General features: G+C 56.3%; 1 protein-coding gene across 2 annotated transcripts; it reads left to right on the forward strand.

Moving 5' to 3' along the window:
• Nucleotides 1-1,284: 1,284 nt before the first annotated feature.
• MDFI (MyoD family inhibitor) lies at nucleotides 1,285-13,063 on the forward strand. 2 transcript variants are annotated; one of them, XM_040982968.1, is made up of 4 exons: nucleotides 1,285-1,360; nucleotides 7,734-7,916; nucleotides 10,356-10,580; nucleotides 12,807-13,063. In XM_040982968.1, the coding sequence occupies exons 1-4, from the start codon at nucleotides 1,285-1,287 to the stop codon at nucleotides 13,061-13,063; spliced, it is 741 nt and encodes a 246-aa protein (XP_040838902.1). The 2 variants fall into 2 exon arrangements, with proteins under 2 accessions (XP_040838902.1, XP_040838903.1); XM_040982969.1 differs by lacking the exon at nucleotides 7,734-7,916.
• The last annotated feature ends 12,534 nt before the right edge of the window (nucleotides 13,064-25,597 follow it).

Below are 25,597 nucleotides of genomic sequence, written 5' to 3' on the forward strand. Positions count from 1 at the left end.
CAGATGTGGCTGGCACGCTGTCAAGCAGGCGCGCCCCACCACCTGAGGATCCCCCTCCTCCCGAGGCCCGCTCAGCCCCATCTGGTGAACCCAGGCGAGGGTCCCCGAACGCCCCCTCGGGGCCGCCCTGGTAGCTGGTGTCTATCCACGGCTTGCCAACTGCAGATGCGCGCGGTCGGGGGAGGCACGCATGCGGTGTCCTGGAAGGCTTGGAGTCCAGCCCGCAGCCCCGAGCAGGACTGAGCTGCGATCGCTGGCTTCTCTTTGACTAAGTCAATTTTCCGACACAAATTCCCACGCACGGCTGGTAGGGACTGCTGCAGGGCGCAGGGAGGTTGGAGCGTGTGTGCGCGGATGCCCCGGGGGACAGCCTCAGCGGAGGGTGGGCGCGCTCCGGGAGCCCCAGACCCTGGCCCTCCGGGCGAGACTGGGAGGTAGGGCGAGGAGTGATGACAAAGGGTGCCTGAGAAACTGGATGGCTCACAGCCCTGGGGCCAGACCCGGGAGCTGCTGTTATGCCGAGGCCGAGGCGGTGGTCAGTAGTGCGCTAGCTCGCTTGCTCGCTTTCTCTCTCTTCAGACTCTGTGAAAACTTTTACGGAATCGGAGTTTAGGGCGGAAGGAAAACGCGCGATCCAGTGTGCTGCAGCCCGCTGGGGGGGGGGGAGGGACGGGGACTTGGGGAGATGGGGGGCCCCCCAGCTGGGAGAACGAGAAGGAAACGTGCCGAGGCAGCTTCCTGTGAGGGTTTGGGCCGCGACAGTCCTGCGGACAGACGTGTCCGGCCCCGGGGGCCGAGCCGAGCCCCCGCGCGGGGGGAGGGGAGCGCAGCGGGGAGACTGGGAAGGCGAGGAGGGGGCGGGGAGAGGCTGCGCCGGGGACGTGGGGAGGGGAGCAGCGAGCTGGGGTGGAGCGAGGGGCTGGAGGGGAGGGGAGAGAAGGAAAGACGAAGGGGGCGAGCGGCTGGAGCTGGCGCCGAAATGGGCGACGAGAGGCGCGAGTGAGAGGGGAGGGGGCGCGGGGCGATCAGTGCCGAGCCCAGCGTGGCCCCTGGGCCGAGGGGCTCTCGCGGCAGGCGCGCAGGGCCGGCGGCGCACGGTGATCCAGCTTGGGACCACGGTGTAGCGCGCCGCGGGCACGAGTGAGTGCAGTCGTGCGGGACGAGAGGGGGAGGTTGCGTGTGCGGCGGGATCGCCCCCAGTCCAGGCCCACACTGCCCGCCCCGTCCGCGTGGCCAAGATCGGCCCCTGCCCGCTGAGTCTTGTTTCCTGCAGGTTCCGAGCCGATGTCCCAGGTGAGCGACCAGCGCCCTCCTCTCTGTGACGCGCCCCATGGAGCCCCCAGCGCAGCCTCTGACCCAGGTAAGACCTGGAATGGAGGAACAGAGTAGGGGGCGGGGAGCAGGCCGTTCTACCCTCCCCCCCCCCACACACACACCTCTTTCTTGAATTCCGGGGAGATGAGGCGGGCGGGTGCGGATTGCTTTCGGGAGTAGGGGTGGGGATGAGAAGTCTGGGTATGGAGGACCGCGTTCAAGCATGGGGAGAGAAGCCTGGGACAAGGGGGCAAGGTCCGCAACGGAGGCAGCGGCTGCGCCAAGTCGCTCCAGCTCCCCCACCCCCAACACCAGGCCCGCGCGCGCGCGCGCGCGTACACACACACACACACACACACACACACACGCCTGCCCCTCCGTCTGGGATTTGTGTCCCGGTCGGTTCTGCCCAGTGTGTCAATATTTACGGGGGCCGCAGGCGGCGGTGGGGGTGTCTGAGTCTCTTCCCCTTGCCCAGCCAGAGTCCTGCGCGCTTCCCCAAAACTTTTGTCTGTCCTGAACTGCGGCGCTGCAGGACCTGGCCCTCCTTTTCTTGCCTTCCTTGCCTTCCTGCCCTGCTGGCGGCCAGTCCTGGGGCCCCTTACCCTGCAGGCTGAGACATACAAGCCCCCCCTTCAACCCAGAGTTCCCTGCCCCCACCTTGCAGGGTCCTCCCAGGCAGCCTCCCAGCCAAGCAGAGGCTTGCCACACCCTGAGGGGCCTGGGCTAGGGGCTGGCCGCCTGTCTAGACTGGGAAGGCCTATGCTGGGGCACTCGGTGGAGTCAGGGTCCTGGGAAGTGGCTCTGGGCAGGAGTGTGGGACCCCAATTCCATGAGTTGGGTCCCCTCTGGAAGCTCCTGGGCTACTTTTTTTTTTTTTTTTTCCTTCCAGCCAGCCTCATTCTTGCCTCTCCTCTAAGCTCTCATTTCAAGGCTGGCCCTCTGGACAAGGCCAAGCATGATTTCTTCTGCTGTCCGACCTTGGGTTGGCTCCACAGGCATCCATGGGGACTGGCGCACGTGTGGAGGGAGTATCTAACCTTGGTACCCACAGCTGTGCAGCTGGGGCCTTCTAAACTAGAGAGCCAGCAACCAGAAGAGACCCTGGGTCCCAAGGGTTGGAGAGTGCTCTGCGCCCCCTCTCCCTGTGGGGCCGGAAGTGGGGACATTTGAGCAGTCCCATCCGTCAAGATCCTGGCTGCGTCAGCCAGGTGGGAGAGCTGGGTGAGGGTTGGAGAGCTTTTTCTCCAAGTCCAAGAGCCTCCTCCTTGCTCTGGGCCCCCGCTCCCCTCCCTCTCTTCCCAGTCTCCTGCCTTTTCCCATCCCCCACTTTCACTTGCTTTCTTCCTCTCTTACCCATTTGCTCTGCTCTGCTCTGTCTCGCCTCTCCTGCCTCCTCCCTCTGACCCCTTCTCAGCCTTAGCCCTGCCGCAGGGAGGGGAGGGTAAAACCTGCTCAGGCCAGGAGCCAGGAACCAGGGTGGGACTCTGGGAGGGTTGAGCCCTGGGTTGTAACCTGAGGTCCTCCAGTGTTCCCCACTCCTGCCCCAACCCTCTGCAAGCCCCTTCCCCAGCCTGGGCTGTGCCAGACAATGTGGCTTTCATAGCTGGGAGGCCGTGCTGTGCTGCCGCCTTAGGAGAGTGAGCCTGCTGCCCAGGAAGCCCAAACCACATGCAACTCAGCCAAAACCCCACAGACGCCTGAATCCCAGACCAGCAACCCCCGCTCCTCAAGTGCTGACAGAACAGCGAGGCCACAGCGCTGCAGCCAGGAACCCTGCTGGCAGGAACACTGTCACCTCCTCCCTGGGTCACCCCAAATGCAGATCTGGCCAGAGGAGGAACTCATGGCCATTCTGGTTGGTTCAGGGGCCAAGTCCCACACCTCCAGCACCCTCCAGTCTCTTGGTGGCTTCCTCCTCACCCAGCTCTGAGAATCCCAAGGGGACTGGCTCCCTAACGCACAGGCAGTTTTCTGCTCAGCGCTAGGGCGTCACATTCCTGCATATGACTCTAAAATTCAATGTCCTGGGGAATTGGAGCCTTCAGACCTAAAATAAAACCAACTGGATCCAACCTGACTGGCCAGCTCCGGCCCGCCCCATGGCTCACGGGGCTTGACTTGGCAGCCTGGGACTTTCACCAGTGGATTCATATTCAACTATGTGTGCATCAAAGAGTCCACATGCCCTCCCACCCCCTTGGGGAGTTCAAGGGCAGATGCCTTCTCTAACCCGCAGCTCTCTCACTCGCTCTCCTTCCTCTGACCTGGGGCATTCCAAACTCCAGAACTCAGGACATCCACAGGCTTTGCCAAGTGCAGACTTTAGAGGGACAGGGTGAGTGTTCACCCTACCCGAGGAAGGTTACAGTAGGGCTGGGGTGCCAGACAGAACCTCGATACCGGGCCCGGTGCAGTGGCACAGTGGTTAAGGTCCTCGCCTTGCACGCCTGGGATCCCATGTGGGCGCCAGTTCTAATCTAAAGCTTTGGAACCCTGCACCCACGCGGGAGACCCAGAAAAGGCTCCTGGCTTTGGACCGGCATAGCATCGGCCGTTGCGCTCACTTGGGGAGTGAATCATCGGACGGAAGATCTTCCTCTCTGTCTCTCCTCTCTGTATAGCCGCCTTTCCGATAAAAATAAAATAAAATCTTTAAAAAAAAAAAAACCCTCAATACCAAGAAGACTCTTTGGAGGAGGGATTGCTGGCTCAGGGGCCAGGAAAGGCATTCTGGAAGGAAAGATCAAGGTTAGGCTGGGTCAGGATAAATGGACTGGATATGGAGAATAGCACCTTCTAGTTAGGCAGGCTGGTAAGACGGGCTGGCTATGGCCCAGGGCCTCAAAGAACAGTTCGTCCAACCACAGGACCCTTGGCCATTGATTAGACTGAAAATGTAGGTGGAGGCCTTGAGTGCCAGACTAAGGAGAGATGGAGGTGGTCGGTGCCCGCCAGCACTCTCTAACCAGATGAAGTCCTGGCCCAGAGACATGGTCTCCCAAGACAGTGAAAGGACTGGACATTTGGGAGCAGCGTAGGAGCCCAAGACCAGCTTAAAGTGCCCATGGGCACTGTCTGGGAAGGGCCCCCCTGTGCTTTTGGTTCAGGATGACCCCTCAACTTAATGGACCACAGGTGGAAGGTCTCATGACAGAGTCTCTCATAGCATCCCCTCATGGGCCTATGGGCTCAGATTTTTTTCAGTTTGGGGGTCTTTTGGTTTTGTTTTTGAATATGTATTTATTTGAAAGGCATATCAACAGAGAGGGAAGGAGGAAGAAAAAGAGAAATCTTCCATACGCTGGTTCATTCCCCAGATACAATAGTTTGGGCTGGGCCAAGCTGAAACCAGGAGCTTGGAACTGCATCCCGTGTAGGTGGCAGTGGCCCAGTGGGCCATTCTCTGCTGCCTTACCAGGCACAGTAGCAGGAAGCTGGATCAGAAGTGGAGCAGCCAAAACTGGAACCAGCACTCCAACATGGGATGGCAGCCTAGGCTCAGGGATGTAAACATGACCTTTCCCTCTCACAAGGGGTGGAACTCAGTTCATGGACCTGGTCCCTGTTCCTAGGAATGGGAATATGTGGAAGGAAGCGAAGGGGCAGTTGGTTTTCCTGTATGTCCCTGTTGAAGTGGGGACCTATGGTGGAGGTCTGCTCAGAGATGCCACCAGCATGTATAACATTCCTGCAGGGAAAGAAAAAGGTATCCCTTTGGAAAGAGGTGATACAGGGGGACAAGACTCCAACGGTGGGGGGACTTCACCCTACTGGCAGGTGCCTTTACACAGGGCAGGAATTGCATGTCCATACTGTGGCCCTTGATCTCTGCTGCCATCCCTTCTCTCCAAGAGTTTCCTGAGGTGTTCTTTCTGGAAGGCTAGACAACAGTGTATCTCTTTAAGGTGATAAAGGAAAACTGCTGTTTTGCAGTCAAGACCTAATGTTGGGGCCTCTGAGACAGTTCCTTGCAGAGCAGGTCTTCCTGTAGCTGTTGCTGCTGCGCCTTCTTTCTCATCCTGGTTCCCTGAGGCTTGCCTGCCCCGGCTAGCTTGGGAAGCACCAGACATCGTGTGCTGTTGCCACCCTGTTGTCCCCTGTCTCTGCAAGCAGCGCAGTCCACTCCCTGTCCTGGGCCTGCTGGCTCCCCACTGCCACCCACTCCTGGCTGCACAGATGTTGGCCCCTCTGTGTGTCTCCAGGTCAAGGTTGCTGGACTTGGTTTTCACTCTTTCCTTGTCTTTCCTCTAAGACTCCTTTGGTCCTGAGTCCGGCCCCTCTCTAATTTCCCGAGGACTGAAGGTCATTAGTCCTGTAGGGGAGACTGCCCCGGTGAGGTGAGCAGAATTGAGGTTCCAATCTTTTTCTTCTTCTTCTTCCCCTTCTCTCCCTCCTTCTCCTCTTCCTCCCCCTCCTCCTTCTTCTTCATTTATTTTTTTATTTTATTGGGAAGGCAGATATACAGAGAGGAGGAGACACAGAGAGGAAGAGCTTCTGTCTGATAATTCACTTCCCAAATGGCCACACAGCTAGAGCTGCACTGTTCCAAAGCCAGGAGCTTCTTCTGGGTCTCCCACATGGGTGGAGGGTCCCAAGGCTTTGGGCCGTCCTCGACTCCTTTCCCAGGTCACAAGCAGGGAGCTGGGTGGGAAGCAGGGCTGCCAGGATTAGAACCAGCACCCATATGGTATCCCAGCATGTGCAAGGTGAGGACTTTAGTTGCTAGGCTACCGTGCCAGACTTTTCTTAACCTTTAAACTCTTTCTCTTGCCCTTCTCCCTCTCCAGTGCTGGGAACCAGAAGCCCCGACTCTACTGTGACACTGATGGTGTCACCCCATGCACCATTGTGACCCCAGACCAAAGGCTGGGAAGTGACCACAAGACCTGCCATGCCCCAGCTGCCATCTTGTCTCACTCCGTAGCTAAGGTTGTCCCCTGGGCACTGTGGGCTCTTTGCTCCTTCAAGTTTTTTTCACTGCACTATGTGAGGGAGGCAGGATCCCCCCATCAGGGTCATGGTCAGGAGCTGGACATAGTGACCCAAATCTCAAGCCTCCTTCCTGCCAGCCTAGACTGTGGGCCAGTGGGGCTCAGGGTTGGGGCTGGGAGGAACACCTCCAGCCTTCCCACCTTGGCTGTCGGCTGCTTTGCTCCCAGCCCTGTGAGCAGCTTTTGAGGTTTCCCTTGGGCAGGACTGAGCATGCCCACTGGGGCTTGTTGCCCTCTGTGGTCTCCATCCCCCCAGGGCTAAGAAGGATCAGGGTTCTCACCATGAGTCCACAGGGGGTGTCCCGGGCCCTGGGAGGAAGCTGGGCCATGGGCTGCTCCCCTTGGGGTGCTGCCTACTCCCACGGGTTGCCCTGGGTTTCTGCATGTCCCCCATGGTGAGACACAAGGCAGGGAGGGGCTATGCTCTTGAGCCCCCCACCTTTGTTCCTGCAGCACAATCCAGGGCCAGCCCTGCAGCCTGGGCTGGCCTGTGGCCCCTAGCTGCACCTGACCCCCAGGCTTTCCCAAGCCCAGTGGGAGCCCAGGCCCCTCTCACCTCCCTGTCCCACCTCTTGCCATCTCCACCCTCCTTAGCCTTCTCCTCCTGGCCCCTGGGGGGCCTCTGGTGCTGTGACCTTGTGGGTTTTAAGGTGGCTCCATTTCTGCCTCCCGCCCACCCCTGGCGCGGCCCCTATAATTACACAGGGCTGCGGTTCACCTCTCCCTACCGGCCCTACTGGGCCATCTCCTCATCTCCTTTCCTGCCTGGGGCCCCTCCCTGCTCCTGGCCGGCAGGTTCCCCTGACTGGGCCTCTGGTCACCACCCTCTTGCTGTGACCCGGCTCCTCAATGTCTGTCTCCCAGGCCACACTGCGCTCCCTTCTCCACCTCTGCCTCTGCTCTGTCCCATCTGTCCATCACTGATGGCCACAATGTCGCCAAGTTGGTCCCTGCTTGTCATGGGTAACTGGTGGCTCTCACCTTCTGTGTCCAGTCTCCCTCTCTGGGCTCTCCTTGCTCCTAACTCCCCCAGGCCCAGCCCCTCCCCGTGCCTGTCCCTATCTCGCTGTCACCTACCATCTGTCCGTTCTTTCCTGCACTGCTGCTGCCACTCTTCTCACTCCTTTGGTATTGCTGGTCCTTGCCTCTCCCTGACAACACATGCACAGGTGTGCATGCGCGCGTACACACACACACACACACACACACACACACACACACACACACACACACACACACACACACACACACCAGCAGGTTGTGGGTGGAGCTTTCTCTCTTGGAGTCCAGCCCTGCTGCTGGAGAGGATAAAGACGGGAGATTCCTGTTTTGGAGAGACCACTGGGCTTGCTGGCCTGCTGGGATGAAGCCGGACAAACAGGGGACACTGGGAAAACGTGCTTCACTCGTCTGCTTTTTCTCTAGCCCAGACCCTGCCCCTGCTACCTGGGCTGGAGGTAGTAACAGAATCTACGCAGTCAGTGGAGGCCGCGCCAGAGGCGAGCTCCCTGGAGGAGGCAGCACCCCCGATGCCCCAAGGCAATGACCCTGGGGCCCCCCAGGCCCTGGACAGCACTGACCTTGCTGTTCCCACAGAAGCTGTGACATGTGAGTGCTGGCTGGGAGGGATCGGGGTGGCAACAGGAGGGAATTTTTTTTTTTGACTCAGGTGGGCTGGCAAAATGTTACAGGTGCTGCCCCCCTAGCTGGGCCCTTGAGGGTGGGAGCATGAGCAGCGGACAGATAGGGGGTGCGATGTCATTGTGCTTGCTGGCGACAGTGATGGGTGGGCAGGCTCCAAGAGGTCTAAGTTAAGCAGGAGACTCTGTGGAGAGGAAGAACCAGGGGCTTCTTGGGATGCCACCCCATCCAGGGTGAAAAGGAAGGACTGGAACCCCCACTTGCTCTGGAGAAAAAACATGGTTGTGCTGTGTTCTTCAAGCCCTTGGGGTATCCAAGGAAGTCCTGGGACTGGGCAGCTGGGATCACCGTGTAGCAGTAACAGACAAATCGTTTCCTTCCCAGAATGAACTCACATGCTCTCCACTTCAGCCTGTGGCCAAACAGCAGGACAGCCAGGGTCAAGCCCATTTTGCGGATGAGCACAGCGAGGCCCAGGGAAAACAACTCTGCCCTGGTCACTCACTGGGAGACTGAGGGCTCACACCCTGCTGGTGCCTACTCCTGTGCCTGCCTGCCCAGCTGGCATGGCCAAGCAAGGAACCGCCTTGGGCCAGGGCATCTGGGGCTAAGCTGGACTCCCTGGAAGGCAGGATTACTAAACCTTGCTAGCGAACAGTCCTTAGCCGCCGGCAGACACACCCACCAGCAGAATTGAGAGAAACAGGTCAAGCCCGTGGCCGTGGAGGGGAGGCCTGGCCGAGAGTGGGACAGACACTCCTGTGTCTCTCGGCCCCGAGTGTTTGCTCTGTGACTCAGCTCCCACCCCCACGGCCAAAGCCAAGGCCACAGGCGAGCTTTGTGTCTGCCTGGGCCTCCCAGGGCCCTCAGCCCACCACATGCTCCCGCCCACTCTGGTCACTGAGCCCATGTTTAGGGAGCAGGGCAAGGGGCACCAAAGCTGGCCAAGGACTCAGCCTGGTCCTCCCCTCTGCGAGGCCAGGATGACTCAGGTCTGGCCACTTCCCATCGCCTTCCCCTGTTTACCCAGATGCAGGCCCTAGTCACACCTGCTGCCCGAGGCTCCTGGCATGGAGCTCCCTGGGAGTGCCAACCTTCACCTTGCCCTCGCCTCCGTTTCCCTTCTCTTCTTCCGGGCTATAGGAAGGGCCTGTGACAAGTCGTACCCTTTCTGGGCCTTGGTGTTTTCATCTGTACGATAGGGCCAGAAAAATTCAAGTTGGGATGTTGAGCGAATTTCCTCCCCTTGAAACTCGAGGCACAGGTCTGGCTGGCTGGCATGCAAGAGCTCCCAGAACATGCCAGCTGCTGCTTGTAAGGGGAGAGACTACTGTGACAGTAGCGGTTGTTCTCCAGGCCCTTGTTGGACCTCAGCTTGTCTCCAGTCTGGTCTCCTTCTCTCACTCTACCTCTCTGGGACTGTAGAAGAAGGCTATTACCCTATAGAGACACCGGGAGAATACTTAGCAAGTGCTTAGAACTGCAGTTGGCATGCAGTAAGTGCTCAATCATTGCCAGTATCACAGGAAGACTTAATGCCCTCATTTAAGGACAACACTGAGGCCACTTCCCTCCCCTGCGCTATTCAAAATGCAGGTGGCTCCTTCAGTTTAGAGGGCCCTGGCCATGAGTTGGGGACCCTGAATTCCCAGCTGTCCATCTCAGCTCAAGGTTGCACCCTTCCCCAGCCAGCCTCCACCCAACACATGCACCTGGCCTCACCTCTGGCAACCTGAATGAGGTGCTTGCGGGGCGGCAAGGGTGGGAGGCTCTCCAGGGGCAGGTTCCCTGCACACTGGTACTAAAGCTAGAACTTTGTCCTTCTTCCTAGAATGGGGACTCAGGGGGTCCTGGCCTCAAGGGTCTCCCCACCAGCCTTTGTCTTCCCTCCTCTTCCTCCTCACTCAGGCCTCAAAGGCCCCGCCCCAAACCCTCTGCCAGCTGCTCACAGAGGCAGGCAGTGCGGGCACAGGGGGCTGCTGTGAGGAGCCCCTGGATTCCAGACCCAGGCATTCGCCTCCAAGCAGATGTTTCCAATAAATCACCCGGCACGGCAAGGGCAAAAACAGCTGGGGGCTTGGCACAGACAGAGGGACAGGTTAACTGCTTCATCACCATCCTCCCCACCCTAGCCACACAGTCCCATGCCCCTCAACCACAGCCCCCTATGCCAGCACCCCAAGGGCAGGAGAATGGGTTTCATTCTGTGCCCCTCGCCTGCTATGTACCTCCCTTTGAGGGAATGAGCACTGGACTTGGAGTCAGGAGCCAGGCTCAACTCTGCTACTACTAGCCAGGTGCATCTAAGAATAAGGCAGATTCAAGCATGGACTTTGCCAGGGGGAAGGAATGTAGGGGCTGGTGGTCCCCAGCTTTTCTTCACCATTTCTTCTTTTATCTCTCCAGGCCAGCCTCAGGCAAACCCCTTGGGCTGCACCCCACTACTGCCAAATGGCTCTGGCCACCCCTCGGAGCTGGACGGCACCAGGCGGGCAGGGAACGGTACCCTGGGTGGCCCCAAGACCCATCGGAAGTTGCAGACGCATTCGTCTCTGGCCAGCCAGGGCAGCAAGAAAAGCAAGGGCAGCACCAGATCAGCCGCCTCCCAAATCCCGCTTCAGGCACAGGAAGGTAAACACTGAACCCCCAACACACCACCATCCCCCAATCCCAACTCAACCAGGAGTGGAGTTCCTCCATGCTCAGGGGCCGGGGTCACATCTGGGCCAGGCAATGGTTACAAGTGCAGGCTGACAGCCTCCTCCAAGGGCCCCCTGGATCCCAGGTTCTGGGCTCACCTGTGAGCACCCTTATCATCCCAGCTCTGACACAGCTGTTGTCACAAGGGCCACTCAGCTCTTGCCAACTGGGTTTTCCTTGGAGGAATGGGCCGTCTGTTTAATATTGACAGCAGAAGAGTACTTAGCAGAATAAGACGAGGCTTGCTAGAGAGCTGGGGTGGTTCCAGGTGCTGCAGATTATAGCATGCAGCTCTAGCAGCCAGCGCTGCTCCTCCAACACAAAGACCCTCTGCAGGGCTATGTGGACAGCCAGCTGCCTGTGGCCTGACCTTCACCCCAGACTTCTAAAGGAAATGCTGCCACGTGGAAGGAGCCTCGTATGGGTAGATGAGATTTGTGCACAGAATGCTCAGAAACCTTCCCACTCCACAGAGCAGGTGACCCCCAACTGTCTTCTATTTAGGAAGGGATATTCAAGCATGTCAAGTGTCCAGATGACACCCTCACGCAGCCCCATGTGAGAGAGAGGCAGGTCATCCCACCCGGTGTGGCAAGTGCGAGGTAAACCCACTCAACGAGGGTCCTGGAGCACAGTTGGACACAGGTGGACACGCATGCTAGTGCAGCACGGTCAAGGTGAGACTCCAGGCAGGTCAGGGCTCCAAGCCAGGCAGCAAACCTGGGCTCTGTCTGGACAACCATACAGAGCCACTGAAGGCTCTGAAATAAGGCAGCCATGTCATCACCTCCACACACAGAGATGGTTCCCCTCGTGCAAGAGCCCTGCCGTGTAGGACAGGATCAGACCTGCCGCTGCAGAGAGCTGGCGGCCCTGGCCTACTCTGTGTCCTGACCTTCAGACGGGATGCCAGCTCAGCACCTGGAAGCATTCTGAGGGGTTCAGAGTGCGGGCTCTGAAGCCAGCCTGCTGAGGTCAGGCTGCATGCTCCACCACTACTCTGAGCCAGGCCGAAGCCAGGAGCCAGGAGCTTCTTCCATGTCTCCCACACAGGTGACAGGGGCCCTTTCTGGGGCATCTTCTGCCTTCCCAGGGAGCTGGATGGAAAGTAGAACAGCCAGGACTAGGACCTGCACTTATGTGGGATGCTGGTGTCATGAGCAGAGGCTTAAGCGTGCTATACCACAACACCGGGCCCCAATTCATTAGCACTTTTGAATGCATTGAGCACCTGCCATGTGCCAGGCCCTGTGAACCAGGGAGAACGGTGCCTGCCCTGGAGGAGCTTATACTTCAGGTGCAGGAGCTGGCAGTCACAGAAAGGAAATCATGGTGGAGTGGGAGGTCACACGATTCCTGGGGGAGGGCAAGGCATGGCGGTGCTGGGCTGGGAGGGGCTAGGGCCGCAGCTTTTCCTCCCAGGGAGGTGGGGCCGGTGGAGAGCCCTGGCTAGAAGAGGCATGGGTTCCCAAGGGAGGGTGCTTCAGGAGTCCTTTAGCAGCTGTGGAAACAGCCGACCCTGGGAGGGGACCTGGAGAGGCTGCTGCTATCCCTCTCCCACCCCAAGAGGGCCAGGCAGAGTAGTGGAATTCCAGCACATGTGAAGCCTTCCAAAGATCCAAGAGAAAGCGACAAGGTGGGTTATTTTGCGTACAAAAAATAGTTGGAGCTTATGCATATTGATTTTCACAATGTGCGTTTTCCAGGGACTTTTGCAAGACCCTCTCCCATTTTAAAGTGACTGCTCCCTGCCTCAGTTAACCTACCGGCAGCACCAGGCTACTAATAGTCCCCACCTAGCAGAGCTGCGGGCACTTGCAGCAAGGTTGGTCCATGCTCAGCACAGAGTGGTGCATGGGACACCCATCCTTTGGATGACTGTTGCATTTGTGAACAGTGTGGTTAGAGGCAGATACAGGCCGACCAGCTTGCCTGATCTCAGAGCCCTTCACTTAGGTTCCCCTTATTGTGCCATAAACAGGTCACCAGCCATCAGCTGTCCCCCTCGCACTCTCCTGTGGGTGGGTTGCATGCGCCTAGTGCAAGCTGAGCACCTGGCAGGCCAGAGGGACACACAGTAGATGCTCAGCGTCCACCCACGGCTGCCATGGCTGGTCTCCCATGCCCTTGCCTGTCTGGCCCCACCTCCCCCCGCAGACTGCTGTGTCCACTGCATTCTGTCCTGCCTGTTCTGTGAGTTCCTGACGCTGTGCAACATCGTCCTGGACTGCGCCACGTGCGGCTCCTGCAGCTCCGAGGACTCGTGCCTCTGCTGCTGCTGCTGCGGCTCCGGCGAGTGTGCCGACTGCGACCTACCCTGCGACCTGGACTGCGGCATCCTGGACGCCTGCTGCGAGTCTGCAGACTGCCTAGAGATTTGCATGGAGTGCTGTGGGCTCTGCTTTTCCTCCTGACCCTCCAGGGCTGGCACATGCAAGAGCTGGTCCTCTCCCCGCCACCCTCCTCAGCCCCAATGAGAAGGGGAAGTTGGGGGGTAGGGGGTGCTGAGAAACCAAATCAGCCTGGCAGAGAAACCCACAGGTCCGGGTGGGCCACCAGGGACAAATCGCACCAAGGGCCTAGTGGAATAGATGGATGGGAAGCAGGTGGGGGACCAACCCAGGGGCAGCTGCCGGGGCTGCAGAACACTGTGAAAGTTAGGGGAGGACCCAGGCAGCCACGAGTGCCCCTCTATGCATCTCTACCTCCCGCCACCCCTGGGCCACCCCACTGCTGCTCCAGGCTTGGAGGACAGCAAAATGTGAAAAGAGACAGCCATCTGCCCAGCCCTGGGACAGCCTCTCCCCTACTCCTCTCCTGGGCTCCTGCAGAGCTGCAGAGCCCTGACCCTAGCCGTGACCTGAGGGGCTGGGCTGGGGGTGGAGTTAAGGGGGAGGCACTGTTTTCTAGAAAAGACTGGAAGGGGTGAGGGAGGGAAGGGGGCGGTGGGGTCTGTTCTATTTGTTGCTGTAAATAAAAGAGTCTCCTCTTGGATGTCTCCAGGACTCCAGGGAATTGTCAGGCACCACCCCTCTCAGGAGCAAATACCCACCTCGCCCAGGCCTTGCTCTGTGGGGCCTTCTGCATCTTTTCCTGCCCTGGTTCTGCCCATTCTGCTTGCTTCTTCATATCCCCCCACCCCCGCAAGGGGAGGGAGTAAGCAGGTACAGATTTTTCATCTGTCCCTTTCTGCTAATGGGAGGTGAGCCCAGACAAGGAAGAGTTAACTTTGACGTGGGATTAATTAACACCAGATGTGCTCAGGTTTTGATGAATTAATCTGCCCATCCAGATCCTCAGGCTCTTTTCCTCCCTTGAAGCCTCAAGACATGGGGTGACACCATGTCAGCCACAGAGGCGGGCAGCAGGTTACCCTCCCTCCAAGCCTGGCACATGGCCTGAGATTGTACCCCAGCTTTGGTGAAGGGCCACACACCCAGTCTCAGTGAAACCTCACTTGTCACAGGGCTGAGAAGGCAGGAGGGTATGCTTTGCACCCCTGGGGTACAGAGGAGGAGCGACCAGCGACAGCAGGGCTGCTCTGTTCCAGTGTGGATCCTGGCTCGGGGGCGGTGGGGAGTGCAGCTGGAGCTGGCTGGGAGTGTCACTTGGTTCAAGGAGACTTGGAGTGTCCCAAGGAAGGCCTGGAAACGTGGGGGCACCAGGAAATTCCAGGAATAAAGGCTGGACAGGAAGGGACCCAAAAAGACTGATGGCAATCCAAGCCCCCCGTAAGAATCATTGTCCCGGTTGTACAGCCCTGCCTGGGCCACGTTGCAGGTTTGTGTCCCATGGAACACATTGTGCACATTGGAGGGAGAGGACCTGCCCGGGGCCGGATGGTCGGGCTGGGTGGAAGCCACTGGGCTCCATCCCTAAGCCTCCAGGGTTGGCTTCTCTGGCTGGGTCCTTCATTTCGGTTCACAGTTTCTGTTGAGCTATCACATATCCAGAATGCAAGAGGCTAACATTCACACTCACATGGGGTTTCTGCTTTATACACTGAGGCTCAGGCACACACTGTCTGGCACCCTGTTCCTATCACTTGCATTTGGTGGGTGGGTGGTTTCCTTCCAGCATGTGGAGGCACAGCTTGCAGTTTCGTTGGCAGGCTGGGCCCACCCCACAGTTCTTTGTCCCTGTGCTGCTAGACCCTTGTGCCTGAATGAGCCACAGCAGCAGGACAGTCTGAGTGTATGTGTTTATGTAACATTGGCATGACTGCCTGATCAGTTGGCCAGGGCTGGATGGGTAGGGACCCAATCTTGGGTGCCCACGTCCTCTGGGTGACAAGCTGATGGCCCTGGGACATCTCCCTTCCAGTGTCAGGGATGTTAGCTAGAGCAGGACCAGGGTGGGAGAAGAGATGTGTGTGTTTGTGTCCTGACCAACTTGATGTCTAGTTCAGGTGGGCAGGAAGCCCCCTCGTCCTCCCCTCAACCCCACCACAGCTGGGGCAGGAAGAAGCGCCCAGTGTAATCCAAACAGCGATTTCCTGCTGCAGTCTGCCTGCTGTTTTCTTTAGGCCAGCAGCTGAAACCCGAGAGGCTGAGAGGGTGGGGCCAGACAGCAAAAGGATTCAGCCAATCCCCACCACACACACACACACACACACACACACACACACACACACACACACACGTATGTACATAAATGCACAGTACAATATACAAATACATATACAGTAAACATACATACATTCTCTGTGCAGCATACACAAACCACCTATGTACTCTCACACCACATATATGTGTACACATTTGAGGGGACTCAAGGACGTTCATGGAAAATGGTATTAAAGGATAAGTTTATTTTGCTGCCAGCAATTTGAGGTCCATAGGAACACAAAGTACTTCAAAAAGCACATGAAAAATTGCAAAAAAAAAAAAAAAAGGAGTCATACGTAGACTTAAATGTTTTTGTGCCAAAATATACTTATGTTTTAGTTCCACTTTCCACAAATGTTTTAAATTCCTCTCCTCATACCCTCACACATTTCCCATCCTTTTTTATTTATTTTCATTTTATCTGAAAAGCAGAGAGATGTTATATCTGCTGCTTTTCTCTCCAAATGCCTTCAACAGCCAGGGCTGGGTCAAGCCAGGGGTCCAGAGAGCCTAGAGCTGTGACTGGCCAGGAACTGGCAGCTGTGCTGCCTCTGGATGTGTCAGGGAGAAGTTGAATAAGAAGTGGAGGAGCCAAGACTCAAACCAAGCACTCCAGCACAACTTAAAGTCCAAGTTAGGAACTTGACCACTGCACCTGATGCCAGTCCAACATCTCACACTGGAGGAATCCCAGCCCTGGCCAGTCTGGACTGCAGCAGCCATGCCTCCTTCACCCTGCCCAGTCCTCCATCTTGCTCACCTGGGCCCTCATCCATGCAGAGTTCACGCCTACCCAGGTACCCGGCTCTGAACCCTTCTCTCCTTCATGGTGGTTCTTCTGGGACTCTGAACCCCTATTTTCCAAGCAGGTGGCATTGCCATGGGCCCTGAACCCCTGGCCTGTGCCCTGGGATAGCACCAAATCTTTCGAAGTCCAATGGTTGCCTGGCATCTAGGGGTATGGAATGACCCTCTTGTCTGGGAGGACCCTCTTGTCTTCTTCCTGGGAGCAGCAGACTGGTCCAGGATAGTGGGGGTGACCTTTGAGGGGCTACCCCCTTCTCATTGACCCACTAAATCAAGACAAGAAGTCCACAGTTGAGACACAGGGATAAGCCCGTCATCTATGATTTTGCCAGGATCTTGCCCACCAACGCTAAGAGCTGCTGCCTCTGAATGCAGCAGGTAGCTGAGCCAGGGGCTGGCATGGGAGGGGAGAGCAAGCCAGCCTTCCCCCACATCCCCCGTTAGCTTCTCTCTGTATGTAATAAGCATCTTCTATTCTCATACCCAGAGCTGGGCAATGTGAGCTCCTGGCCTGCCACTTGTAGCACAGGACAGCTTTAAACAACCCGGGCTTGTGCAGCAGGTGCAGCCTTGCCCATGGTAGGCCATGCCCACAGGACAGACCCCATGCATGGAGGGGTCTGGAAGAGGCAGGGTGGGGAAAAGGCACTTAGGGAGCAAAGGCCACAGCGCCCCCCCCCCCCCCCGCTGCTTGTCCTCTCTGTGCTGATGCTCCTGTCCTTGCTGGCCTTTCTTTGGATGATGAGGACCATGGAACAGGATGGATCTGCAAACACAGCCTTTCTGTCACCCAGCCACTCTTCTCACCCTTTACCTACTGCAGAGAAAAGCCCACCCTCGCCCTCTCCCCTGGGACTATGCCCTTTTCCAGACCCTGTCTCTAGGTTTCTGCTTTCTGGGGAGGAGCCTCAGTCCTTCATCCCACAGAAAGATGGGAGCCAACGTGAGCTCACACACACACACCTTCCACCTGCCTGTCTCCCACGGTCACTGCCTCAGGGGGCTGCATCGCAAAGGCCAGGGCAAGACTGGGATTGGCCCAGCATGTGCCAGGACATGGCGGACCGTGATTGGCCAACCCAATGACAGGTCATTCTTTTTAGTCAGGGAGGTTGGGTTACTTGGTTGCCACTCCAAAATCTTGTAGAATGTAGGGAAGCTACCGGAAGAAGTAGGGGCTGCTGTGATGTAAAAGGAGGAAAGATTAAGGTGTCAGACACCATTGTGGGTCAGATTGCCGTGGAGGGGTGCTGATGAAATGCCAGACCCCAGGGATGTCAAACATGCCTCAGGGCAGAAGTCAGTGACCTTGGCCTCGGACAGGCAGGGGCTTGGGAGGAGAGAAAAGCTGACGATCAGGCTCCAGTAGGGAGTGGGGGATCCCAAAGCAAGCAGGACAGGCAGAGTTTCCTCAGCTCCAGGCAAGAGAGAAGGTTCTCTATTACAAGGTGGAACGGTTCCGAATGGAATGGACTACAACAGGTGTGGATGAGATCTGTTCTGGGGGCAGGAGCGTGGATGGGGTCCCTGCTCAAGTGCTGCCTGGGGGCTTGGAGGAACGTCAGAGAGCAAGGGGCTAGTGAGGGAGCTCTCCCAGTCCTTCCTAAACACAGACCTCCCATGGCCCAACACCGTGGACAGTGGCCATCTGACAAGAGAAACACAGGCATCGCAGGTACATGGGGAGATGGGGGCAGAGGATGAAAAGCAGTGGGGCTCAGAAGAGGTGAAACGGCAGGCTACACAACCCTCAGCTCCCACCAAGGTCACAGCCACAAGCTGTGGGAGAGGGGAGGTAATGGTGTCCCTCAGCCCAGGCCCCTCCCAGGCAGGGAACCTCCACAGAGCTGGGCCGCTCAGCATTAATTAGAAACACGGCTAATGGCTTGGAAGATTGGCCAGTTGTAGGGATGCTGATGAATAGAGACCTGAATGAGATTTATTCGTAATTATCTCATTTGTCTCCCCCCATTACTCTTTATGGCCGGGATTTATGGGACCATTAGGGGGGACCCTGTCAGGCCAGGACGAGTGTGAGCCCAGCAATGCTTTATAATAATAACAATAATAACGCCACCATCCCCACACCAACTTCATGCAGGACCTGCCTTTGTGGCCTCTCTGTTCCCTGTTGTCCAACTCCAGACACTGCTTCCCCAGACACCATGTCCCTCTCCCTGCAGGGATCCTGGCCCTTAGCCACCTGTGGAGCACAAGCGGGGCCCCCTCCGCTGCCCACACCTCACCCAAGTGTGCCTCTTGATGTCTCTGGACCACCAAGATCACAGTGGGGGGACCTGAGCCCAAAGGTAACACCTTGGGGACCAGGCCGGATCAGTGTCTGATGTGTGCGATGACAATCAGATGTGTCTTCTTCCAAAGAGTTACCATTGCTTCCTTCACTCATAGCGTAAGGGCAGGGTACCACTACACCTGCCCGGAAGCTGATTGGGGCACTCAAGCATGTCATCAAGGGATGCTCACAAGGGGACCCTGTCTATGCCCTGGCTGCACCTGCTCCCGTCTGCCCTCCTGGTCACAGGGCAGCCACAGCAGCCTGCAGCATTTTGCCCTCACACACCCTGAAGTTTCTACTCACACACTTGCCAGTCAGGGGCACATTCAGTCTTAGGCAGGCAGTAGTCATTTGTGCAGGAAGGAATCCCAGGAAACTCAGGAAGGGAGGGGGCAAGAGCCGAAGCCAGCGTCTCAAATTGGTCACTAACCTGAGACAGGCATTTGATTGGTACTTAGGCTGCCCCCTGGGGTTCTTGTACCTGGCTTGAGTCTTGGCTACTTAGTTTCTGTTCTAGCTTCGTTTGAATGCTCATCCTGGGAGGCAGAGGATGGCTCAAGCACTTGAGTTCCTGCTATAGCATGTGGGAGAGCCAGATGGAGTTCCAGGCTCCAGATGAGAGCATTTGGTGAGTGAATTAGTGGATGGAAGCCCTCTCTCTCTTTCTCTCTCTCCTATGTGTAACTCCCTGTTGCTTTGCCTTATAATAAAATGAAAATAAAGAAATCAATCTGTAAAGACCTTGGTCACCAATGCGGGGAGTGGTATTCATTCACACAGGATACACTGCAGGTGTTTACACAACAAAACTGCTGTCACAGTGTGGGCTGTTCTGGGGGGCCCACCTGCCTGCGTTTCTAGTCTGTGTTCTCTGCTGAAGGTGATCCCAGTGCTGCTCTCTGGGAAGCACCCAGGGGCTGCCACTTGCATCCCTCCAGCTTCTCAGAGCTTTATCTGTGGAAAGAATAGATGGTGGCCAAGCTCTTAGGCCGCTGTCTCACATGCGGGAAACCTGGAGGGAGTTGGTGGCTCCTTGCCTTGGACTAGCCCAGCCCTGGCTGTGTGGTCGTTTGGAGACAATAAACCAATGGGATGCAAGTGGCAGCTTAACCCGTGGTGCCACAAGCCCGGGAGCTCTTGAAAGCCTCCCGGGTGCACACGCGTGTGTGTATGTGTATATTAACTCCTTGACACACAGGAGAGTGGACAGAAAGAACAGAGCTTATGTATTTTTGTTCCTAATTTTACAAAAGAAGCCCAGTTGGAGTGGACAGCGACACAGCCGCAACCACAGGTCTGATCCGCAGCACCCTACCTGACTGGGAGCACAGCTCCCTTGCTGCCTGGTGCATCTTGTCCTCTTTTATGTCACGTGTGTGATAACTTGTAACCACTGTGATCTGAAAAGGGTATGGTGGGGCAGGTGCCATGGTGTAGTATATTAAGCCTCTGCCTGCAGTGCCAGCATCCCATATGGGTGTGGGTTTGAATCCTGACAGCTCTACTTCTGGTCCAGCTCCCTGCTGGTGGCCTGCAGAAGGAGCAGAGGATGCTCAGGTCCTTGGCCAAGCAGCACCCTAGGAACTCCCCAGCAGCCTTTCTGGGCCTCAAGCAGCAGGTGGCGGCAGTGCAGCTGGGCTTGCGTGAGTAACTCAGTGTAGAAGCAGAAGGGAGTGCATACGTGAACAGGAGGGGCCATCTTGGAAACCAATTGTAAATGCAAATGAGCCAGGCTCCATAGCCCATTCTGTCTTCGCTCATTCCTTATTAGAAATTCAAGCCAGGGATGGGTGTCGTGGCATAGCGGGCTGAGCTGCTGCTTGCGACGCCAGTATCTTATATTTGATATCTGTTCAAGCCCCACTTGTGGTCTAGCTTGTTGCTAATGTCAGGGGAAGTGATGGAAGATGGTCCATGTGGGAGACACAGGTGGAGTTTCAGGTTCCTGGCTGCCATCTGGTCCAGATTCGCCTTGGTGGCTATGTGGAAAGTGAACCAGCAAATGGCTCTCTTTCTCTGTCTCTTCCTCTGTCTCTGTAATTCTGCCTTTCAAATAAATAATAAAGTTAGGGGCTGGCATTGGGCCATGGGTAAACTGCCACCTCACAGTGTTGGCATCCAATATGGGTGCTGATTTGAGCCCTGGCTGCTCCACTTCAGATCCAGCTTCTTGATAATGTGCCCAAGAGGCCCCAGCACGGTAGCCTGGTGGCTGAAGTCCTCGCCTTTGATGTCCCAGGTCCCATAGGGACTTCCAGTTTGTATCTGACTGCTGCACTTCCCATCCAGCTCCCTGCTTGTGCCCTGGGAAAGCAGTGGAGGACGAAACAGGGCCTTGGGATCCTGAACCCAAGTGGGAGACCCGAAGAAGCTCCTGGCTTTGGATCAACTCCCTCTCTCAAATAAATAAATAAATAAATAAATAAATCTTTCTATGATTTTTTTTCTGTCATTAGGGAAGAACTGGAGAATGAATGAATGCTAGGGCACTGTTATCGATCTCAACTGCCTGAGCCAACAGCCATTCAACAGCCTCCGACAGCCTTGAACATGGAACCTTCTAGAACAACATGGATGATTCGTTTAGGACAAATTCCTGTGTCTTATTTAACCTTTCAACACCTGTTTCTTCATCCACAAAACAGCAATAATAATGATATCGACCTTTAGGCACCAAAGACTTACCTAAACCTTTGTGGGTGTCACTTAGAACAGGTTTCCAACACAGTCATTCTACAAGGGGCCTTCAGGAAGTTCATGGAAATAGTGGGCCCAGAAGAAAAGATTTATTTTGGGACAAATATTGAAATCCATGCGTGATTTTTTTCATCATATGTGTTTCCCACTTAGTGCTTGGCAATGCCTGGTTTGTTGTGCAGGCTGGGAGCATGAAGGGTAAGCCACACATACAAGCATGCACACACATGAACACACATATACACCCACCTGCACACACATGCACACACAGCTTTCCACATGTTTGGGCTGTCAGCTGAAGGCTCGGGAAGGGGACACAGCCCCACGGTTGGCCAGGCTTGGCAGGGGCAGGGGTGAGTGTTGTATTTAGGGCTAGAGAGATAACACAACCTTATTTTCTGGCTAGAGGCCAGGGAAGAGAGAACATTTATGCTTTAGGATCACTTTCTAAACTTGTAGTGTCCAGCGCAGTAGCCTAGTGTCTTAAGTCCTCACCTTGCACACACCAGGATCCCATATGGGCACCAGTTCCCATTTTTCATCCAGCTGCCTGCTTGTGGCCTGGGGAAGCAGTAGAGGATGGCCCAAAGCCTTGGGATTCTGTACCCACGTGGGAGATCCGGAAGAAGCTCCTGGCTCCTGGCTCTGGATCAGCTCAGCTCCAGCCGTTGTGGCCACTTGGGGAGTAAACCAGCAGATGAAAGATCTTTCTCTCTGTCTCTCCTCCTCTATGTATATCTGACTTTCCAGTAAATAAATAAATAAATCTTTTTTAAAAAGCACACTTCCTGCTGGTAAGCTTTACTGGCTAGTAAGGACCTATCAAATGAGAGAATTTCCCAGGGCCCCAATTGGGTGCCAGAGGACATAATTGGCCCCTAATTACAAAATGTTGTCAAACAGGATGGTCTCTGTTCTTTCATCTCCTCTGTTGCCCCAGCCAAGGCTCTCTGTTTCCCTCCTCTGTTGGCCATGGGAGGGTCGCTGAGGGGGTCCCAGGGCCTCATGCACCTACCATGTGGGTCTCCAGGGCTGAGGCAAGCATCTGTCTTTTCTTCCCCTCGAGCCCTGTCTCTGGGCCCAGGCCAGGACCTGGCTCCCACAGTGGCTTGCAAAGGCTTGTTGGACTGCCCTGGGCGGAGCTGTGGCTACGCCTCCACTGGGCACACAACAGGGTGTGTCCTGCGTGAGCCGACTTCTCACACTGGATCAGAACCCAGCAAGGCTCCCTACCTGTCACAGGTAGAAGATTCTGCCTCCACCTCTGCCTGTACTCTGTCTGGCTCTGAAGGTGGGGACCCCAGAGAAGCTCTGTGGAGCAGCTGGTGTTGGCTCTGGGAAACCTGGAGCAAAGACCAGATAGCAGGTGCCTACAGGGACCAACCAGGCCAGTCAAGCCAAAGCCGGGGCCCAGGGGGTAATGGACATCACCAGGCAGTCCCAAGCACTCATGCACATGCCCAGCCACTGACCGCTTCCGGGAAGTGGAGGCCGGAGTTATACTCAGAACCACCTGGGGAGGAGAGAAGTGAGGAATGAGAGAAGATCTGCAGGCTGGCTGCAGGAAGTGAGAGAGGTTGGCTGAATAGCTCTGAACTGGGCAGGGGAAGGGTTGGGAAGGAACAGATCAGACCAAGAGCCTTATCCTTTCACATCCTTAGGAAACCCACGGGGCTGGCTCTGTGCAGGCAGTCACCTGTGACACCCACATCCCTTGTCAGAGTGCTGGTTCGAGCTGCTCCACTCCTAGTCCGGCTTCTTCTAAGGCACAGGGAGACAGCAGGAGATGGCCCCAAAGCTTGGCTACATGTGAGAGACCCAGTGGCCCAGCATTGGCTGTTGTGGCCACTTTGGGAAGTGACCCAAAGGATGGGAGTGTGTTGGGGGTGTCGGGGGGTGTATGTGTGTATGTGTATGTGTGTGTCTCGGCCTTTTTTTTAAAGATTTATTTTATTTTTATTTGAAAGGTACAGTTACAGAGAGCGGAGAGACAGATTTTCCATATACTAGTTCACTGTTCAAATGGCCCCAACGGCCAAACCTGAGCTGATCCAAAGCCAGAAGCCAGTAGTTTCTTCTAGGTCCCCCACAAGGGTGCAGGGTCCCAGGGACCTCAGGCATCCTCTGCTGCTTTCCCAAGTGCATTAGCAGGAAGCTAGATCAGAAGTGGAGCACCCAGGACTAGAACCAGTGCCTGTATGGGATGCCAGTGCCACAGGAGGAAGGTTAGCCTGATATACCACAGTGCTGGCTCGCGACTATACCTTTCCAATAAATTATAAATTTATTTATTTACTTATTTCTAAGAAATTACTCATGGAATCAGCATGATACCTAGTGGCTAAGTCCTCACCTTGCAAATGCTGGGATCCCACATGGGTGCTGATTCGTGTCCCAGCTGCTCCATTTCCCATCCAGTTCCCTGCTGGTGGCCTGGAAAAGCAGTACAGAATGGTCCAAAGTCTTGGGACCCTGTACCTGCATCAGAGTCCTGGAAGAAGCTTCTGGCTCTGGGTTGGTTCAGCTCAAGCCATTGTGGAATGAACCATCAGATGAGAGATCATTCTGTCTCTCCTTCTCTCTGTAAATCTTCCTTTCCAATAAAAAAAAAGAAATTACCTACCATGTATTTACTCCACACCTGACACTCAGCAAAGACATGCACCAAAGACCACCTGCGTGTGACCCCACGTGTGTGTGACCCCATGTATGTAAAACGGGGGGCCAGGGCCAGGGTGGCAGTGAGATAGGGAGTAGTTGCTAGTAGGTAGAGGCCTCCCTTCCGGGATGAGAAGATACTTACAGTTCAATGGTGGGGTGGCCACACGGCCCTGTAACAGGGCCCCAAACCACTGCCTCACACAGATACACTGAGTGTGCTCATGGCTTATAAACAGCACCCCCAATAAAACCACCACGCTGGCAGGGGCTGTCCATGCACCTGGGAATAGTGGCTTCTGCCCTAACAGGAAGTAATACCATCCTCAGATTGGGGGTACCCCCTCACCATGAAGAGGTGAAGGAGAGCTGCTGGACTGGGAGAACAGAAGGAACTGGCTGGTTGGGAGCTGACCTCCCACCCCACCCCACCCCCTGTCATCTTCGCAGGCATCCAAGCAAGTGCACACCCATACCCACCCACCCACCATGGCCCAGAGGCCCCTCTACCTGCAGCCCACCCGAATGCAGGAGGGGAAGCAGCCTTGTTTAGTCCCCCAGGTCCCTGGCTAGAGCTTGCTGGGTGATCATGGGAGATGAGGAGCCTGGATGGGGGCAGAGGAGAGAGAAAGAAGTGGGAAGTGGTGACAGGGGAGGCTTTGCTAACGTTGGGGCTCAGCCACAGTAAGGCCTGGCCAGGGCAGGGGAGGGGCAGCCCAGGAGGAGGCTGAGAGAGGTGGCTGGTAAGGTCAGACCCAAAGAATGCAGCCTGCTCTTCAGCCGAGCAGCTGGATTCACCAAGGTCGAAAGGAACCCATAGCACTCCATAGCACTGTGGAAGGCACATTCCTTTGTCGTCCAAACCCCACCTTTACAAGCCCCTGATAAGAACAATACCTCATATTCCCCGGGCATGACTTCTCTGGCCCGTTGGCTGTACCAGACCAGTGAACCTCCCAATAAAGCTTGTTTTAAGCTCAAGTTTATTCTGTGTGAATTTCTGGTTCTGAACATAAACTTGAGCTTTATACCCAGATCCTTGCAGTCTTTACCCCTCCACATCCAGGGCCGGGAGCCAGTGAGCCCCAGCGGAAGCAGACCAGCCACGACAGGACCCCATCTTGTGACAGCCTTGTTTACTCATTTGTCCAATAAATGCTGCCAGAGCATTGGGGACAGAGCCACCAAGTCCCTGCCTGCATGGAGCTGCCATTCCCTGGCAGCAAACAGGCTGTAAGTCGATAGCATGGGGCACCCCATGGGGTGCTCACCTCCAGGGGTGCTCACCCCCCAGGGCACCTGCGACGAGGAGGGCAGTGTGCTGTTTCACGCATGGGACTGGCAGAAGACCTGACACAGGGGCATCTGGGCAGAGGGGAGGGTGGACGAGGGAGTGGGCCTCAGGGATGACAGGGACCAGCATGGCAGACCCTAGGGGTCACACGTGGTTCCCTGCATGAGGAGCAGCTGCTTCCCCAGCTTAGGCTTTTCCTTGGGGTCCAACTGTCCTGGGCTGGAAGTTCAGCTCTGCCGATGACCTCTCTACTCCCAGCTGCCTCATCTTCCTGGGGACGAGCAGCTAGAAGCTTGCCCCAGGAGCAGGTGTAGGGAATGTGGTGCTGTGTGTTCCAGGCAGTGACTCACCACTCTGGGTAAGCGAGCCCTGGAGGAGAAGGAGAGCCAGTCCACTCCGCCATAACCAGGACCAGCTGTGAGGAGCACAGGCTGGGGAGCAGGGAGTGAGTTCTTACACAAGACCCCACCATGCAATCACAACACAGCCTCCGTGGGAGAGGTCTCCCTGAGCCCTGGGTCCTCTTCCAGAAGGAATGTGATTGCCCCATGGGAGTTCTGATCACCAGACTCAAGGAGTCATTTGTTTT

Source organism: Ochotona curzoniae, unplaced genomic scaffold (genome assembly GCF_017591425.1).
Source record: "Ochotona curzoniae isolate NIBS_2020 unplaced genomic scaffold, NIBS_Ocur_1.0 contig_3819, whole genome shotgun sequence".
Lineage (NCBI taxonomy): Eukaryota > Metazoa > Chordata > Mammalia > Lagomorpha > Ochotonidae > Ochotona > Ochotona curzoniae.

Excerpts from the sequence above, each read along its gene's own strand:
- MDFI (XM_040982968.1), top strand. The coding sequence starts at position 1,285 with ATGTCCCAGGTGAGCGACCAGCGCCCTCCTCTCTGTGACGCGCCCCAT. Across the intron at positions 1,361-7,733 it reads CAGCGCAGCCTCTGACCCAG|CCCAGACCCTGCCCCTGCTA; the intron begins GTAAGACCTGGA and ends CTTTTTCTCTAG. Across the intron at positions 7,917-10,355 it reads TCCCACAGAAGCTGTGACAT|GCCAGCCTCAGGCAAACCCC; the intron begins GTGAGTGCTGGC and ends TTATCTCTCCAG.